At 44.5% G+C, this 5,000-nt stretch overlaps 1 protein-coding gene across 1 annotated transcript in view; it reads left to right on the forward strand.

Annotated features, from left to right (window-relative positions):
• hdac4 (histone deacetylase 4) overlaps positions 1–5,000 on the forward strand; it is a 165,195-nt gene that overhangs the window by 88,370 nt on the left and 71,825 nt on the right. Inside the window, exons 4-5 of the mRNA XM_084456089.1 lie at positions 796–946; positions 3,150–3,270. Of these exons, the coding sequence (XP_084312215.1) occupies positions 796–946; positions 3,150–3,270 (272 nt within the window). The remainder of the gene's footprint in view (positions 1–795; positions 947–3,149; positions 3,271–5,000) is intronic.

Consider the following 5,000-nt stretch of genomic DNA (forward strand, 5'->3'; position numbering starts at 1 on the left):
TGAGATGACTCACTCTGCAAACAGGCGTCCCTGGCGTTGCCACGGCCGCAGAATCATCAACCAATGAGACTGAGGAGCCGGGGCTAAAAATAGCTCTGTGTGAATGCTCCAATCAGAGCGCTGCTGTTGCTGCTTTGATTGACACATGGCTAGCGATGTCTTAAGCCTTGACAACTTGCTTACCAAGCTGAACTGGTAAAAACCAAGCTGTACTGATGGTCATCATGTTGCAGTGGAAATGCAAGAATTTAGTCTAAGTGGGACATTAGGACCAAATGGATCACAGTGCACAGGTAGAAGACTTTTACAGTATGTCTAGAGAGAGTGAGGGGGGAGAATGGAAGAGAGAGAGTCTGGAGGAACTTGAGGATTACATTACATTACAGTCATTTAGCAGATGCTTTTATCCAAAGCGACTGACAATAATTGCATTTAACATAGGTAGTCAGTGTACTACTACTCACCAGAACTCACATTTAACATGGGTAGTCAGTGTACTACTACTCACCAGAACTCACAAGTGCATCTCCCCTCTAAACAAACGTCTAAGAGCAGAATAGAGCTAAAGAGCAGCAAAATATAAATACAATCGGAGCTTAAGAGGGAGGATCCTGGTATTACTGCTTGAAGAGGTGAGAGGGACACCCGATAAAGGAACATCGGGTAGCAATGGACAGTTTGTGACCATGTCCATCTCTCCCGCTCCCTTTCTGTTTCTCCTTTACTCTCTCTCCATCCACTATCGTTCATCTTTGTCCTCCTCTCTCCCCTCCTCTCTGTCGCTCCGCGCCCCAGCACCAGCAGGATCTGCTGGCCATGAAGCATCAGCAGGAGCTGCTGGAACACCAGAGGAAGATGGAGCGCCATCGCCACGAGCAGGAGATGGAGAAGCAGCAGAGAGAACAGAAACTCCAGCTCCTCAAAAACAAGGAGCGAGGACAGGAGAGTGAGTAGCTAACCCGCTAGCGTTGAGTCGCTAACACGAGTAGCAGCTACTGTACTGTAAAAGCCAGGTACAGGTTGTAGAATGTTCTTGCAACAAAAACAAAGGAACGAGGACAGAAGAGTGAGTAGCTAACCCGCTAGCGTTGAGTCGCTAACACGAGTAGCAGCTACTGTACGCGCTACATCATCAAGCTATCAGAGGTGTTAGCGTTAGCATTCACGTCCACATCAGCAGCGCTACAGGATGTGGTCTGTTAGACCTGGTCCAGGGCGATATCCTACGTATAACGCCCTGTTACTCTCAATGCAATTTGCCTATGAAAGCGCTTCATCGGCCCGGTCGTCCGACTCTACAGACAAAACCGTTTCGTTACTCACCAAAGTAAACACATCGTTGGAAAGATGAAAGCCTTTTCTCCTAAAGCGCTACAGTTTGTAGTCCCCCACCTTTCAAATAAAGGGCAAATTTGTACACTTAAATGTTTTATATCCACAGCGTATCGACTGTCTTCTTCTACCGGCGAATCGGCGCTCTCCGCTTTGTTTAGCCTACTAACTGCTGCCGCCCATGTCGGGGATGATGCATTACATCTTAAAGTCTCTCAACACCATTTAAGATGTAATGCATCATCCCCGAAATGGGCGGCAGCAGTGAGTAGGCTAAACAAAGCGGAGAGCGCCGATTCGCCGTTAGAAGAAGACAGTCGATGCGCTGTGGATATAAAACATTTAAGTGTACAAATTTGCCCTTTATTTGAAAGGTGGCGGACTACAAACTGTAGCGCTTTAGGAGAAAAGGCTTTCATCTTTCCAACGATGTGTTTACTTTGGTGAGTAACGAAACGGTTTTGTCTGTAGAGTCGGACGACCGGGCCGATGAAGCGCTTTCATAGGCAAATTGCATTGAGAGTAACAGGGCGTTATACGTAGGATATCGCCCTGGACCAGGTCTAGTGGTCTGTATGATACAGCCAGCCTGGGGAACGCTTTGATTGAATAAAACGTTGCAAACGCTCTCTCCAAACTCGACGTTGCTTTGACACGGCGCAGCGCTGGAAGGCTGCCATAACGCCACAGCAGGTGACAGGAGAGGCTGCCCCAGCCTCAACTCCCAGGAAGATGTTTCAAAGGCAATGTCACAACAGCACTTCTCAAACCAGTCAGGGCCGCCTGACCGAGCACACCACTGTCGCTGTGAGGCAGCCGTTCCACTTCTACAACCTGTACCTGGCTTTTATGCTAACAGGATGTCATTACCAGTACCCAAACTAAACCGCTTTGTATGCCGTTCCAGTGCCCATGCTAAACCAATTTGCCACTCCTAGTGCTACACATAGCCTGCGCTGGCTTGACTGGCATCTATACAGTGTGAGATTTGTAGAGTGCTGCAGTAAATTGCCTTGAAGGCAGTCTCATAAAAGCTAATTTACCTCAGTGGCATGGCGTACAAATATCAGCACTTATACTCGCAATGTGATTGAAAACACCTTTATATTAGCAGTCATCACGTTCTCGTTTTGGCCACCTCCCTCTCCCTGTTGTCAGCTCCTGTCTTTTTTGTGACAGTCTAATGCACACAGACACACTATTGTCCCTATTGGTACTTTTCCTGCGTTTACACACACACAAATTTACGCACATGTTTTTTTTCTGTACTGAACATCACTGTCTTTTCCTCCTCCCTCGGGGGTGTTTGGAGATGTGAGGGGAAGGTGGTGATTGAAATGAGAACTGTGAGAAAACACACCTACTGATGTGTCGCTTAAAAAGAAAAAAAAAGCCTACCCCCAAAAAACAGATAATTGAACTGCAGCAGTCTCTGTGGAATTCCCATCAAAGTGTGTTTCTCTCAGACTCCTCATATCACCTGGAAGGATGTAATCCATGTAATTACCTCAGCGTTGTCCACAGGTGTCCTCTGGTGTCGTGACCAGTAACATGTTGTCATGTTCACACACCATTAGGGCCTTTGTTGTCGTCCTCAGGCACTGGTCTCTGTTGTTTTTCAAAAATGATGTCTTGTACAGTAGGTTGCCACATGCCTAGTTTTGATGGTATGGTACTGAATGTAGTGCACATCTGTAGTCCATGTCATTGGTATCTGAAGTGGCCATGCTGATGGGATTTGTAGTACTTGTGTCCATGTTCCATTTGTAGTCCCCGACTGACGGTGCGGTTGTCTACATGTCCCTTGTTCCCTGTAGGTGCAGTGGCCAGTACTGAGGTCAAGATGCGTCTGCAGGAGTTTGTATTGAACAAGAAGAAAGCCCTGGCTCAGCGAAGTCTAAACCACTGTCTGCCCAACGACCCGCGCTACTGGTATGGGTGAGTAGCACACCTCTCTTGCACATTTCCCTTGATCGCATGCGGTACCTACTAAGATTTTGATGTCTGAAAATGTCTAGTATTTTAGACAGTACAGGAATGGGCAGTACTACAAAAATATAGCCACAAGTGGCAATGATTGGGGTCCACGTTTTGCGACGAGGTGTCCAAAATAGGATTTGGAGAAGGAGCAGAAAACCAGTGAAGCAAAGATGCAGATGACTTGATTGAAATGAAGGAATTTGTCTAGCCCAAGAAATTGTAAAAGAAAATCGTTTTTTAAGTTGAACATATGTGGAAGTGTCCTTGAGCAAGACACTGAATCCCAAATTGGTCTTAATGAGCAGGCTGGCACCTTGCATGGATATGGCATGTCAACCTTTAAAGCCCCTGAGTTGGGCAGATGGGCAGAAACAGGAGGGGGCATCTATCCAAGGGGACATGGCAACCAGGGGATTTGAGTGAATGACCACTGTGCCACCGGGAACACAGGCTTTTCATACAGCACAACTTGAGGCAATGATATTACATGTACACAACTGGGTTATTTCTCTTTTGAAAATGAAAATTATTATAACAGTCAAAATGTTAGGGATAAAATTTTGGGAGGAAAAACGTATTGTTATCCTAGTTTCAGGCTTATTGTCAAATATTTTGGTGAAATGTGTTTAAAAAATTAGATCATCGTTTGACCGATGTGAACGCCATTTTAAAGCAATACATCGCGTTTTCTCAGAACTGCGCCCCCACAGGCTCTGCGAGTAAGTGCACTGTTGTACTGTCGTAACACTATCAGATTGTCTTTTTCTTTTTCTGGCTTCCTCCTCGCTTCGGTTTTCTCACCTCCGCCATGTTCATTGAGCTAAAAAACGCATGATCCATAGACGCAGGAATAGTTAGCTACTACTGTGTTGTTTAAGCACAATGTTGCGCATGCGCACTTCGACTGAATGCTGCGTCCTGGGGGCGTGAGTTTTAAAAGGTAATAAATGTCAGTGTATTATCTTTCTGAGTAGACTGTTTGGACGATTCAGCTTACTTTTACTAAATCTAATTGCAGAATTAGCACCAGACATGTTTGTAAAGGTCCAAATATTGCAATGTATTGCTTTAAACACTTGATATGTAGTATCCAAAGAATGTTGTTTTGGTTCGTCGTAGCATATAAATGAAGACTTTAGGAGATGTAGATTTTGACTGATTTTGCATATTTTGAAAAATCGTGATTTTAGGAGGGTAGGAGTAGTGAGAGTGAGAGAATAGGAGTGACAGACCTCTGAATTGACCATAGGTTGCAGTGATTCAAACTCTTGTCACAGTTCAACGGAGGTGCTGAAAAAAAATCAGCTCTATAGGAAACAGATGATTTATTTAGATTTTTGGAAGTTTGGAATGTGAAATGTATAGAAATGTAATTTGTTGTTAAAAGCCATGCCCCCTGTATTCAGTCATTACCAAAGTTTATGCATCGACTGAGTAATGATCCTAGATTGTGCAAACTGAGTTTGGTACAAATCCATGAAGCACATTACGATATATAAACTTTTAGCATTTGTGGCACCCTCTAGTAGCGGAATACCCCAAAACTGCATACCTACTGTAGCGTCCGAACATGTGCACTAAATTTGGTTACCATCACTTTAGCCTTTTTTCGTTTATGTAGAATTTAACTTAACGACAGGTTTAAAAATGTTTAATGCCAAAACATATCGACATATCAACATTTCTTT

This window comes from Borostomias antarcticus, assembly GCF_949987555.1.
Source record: "Borostomias antarcticus genome assembly, chromosome: 2".
NCBI classification, from domain to species: domain Eukaryota; kingdom Metazoa; phylum Chordata; class Actinopteri; order Stomiiformes; family Stomiidae; genus Borostomias; species Borostomias antarcticus.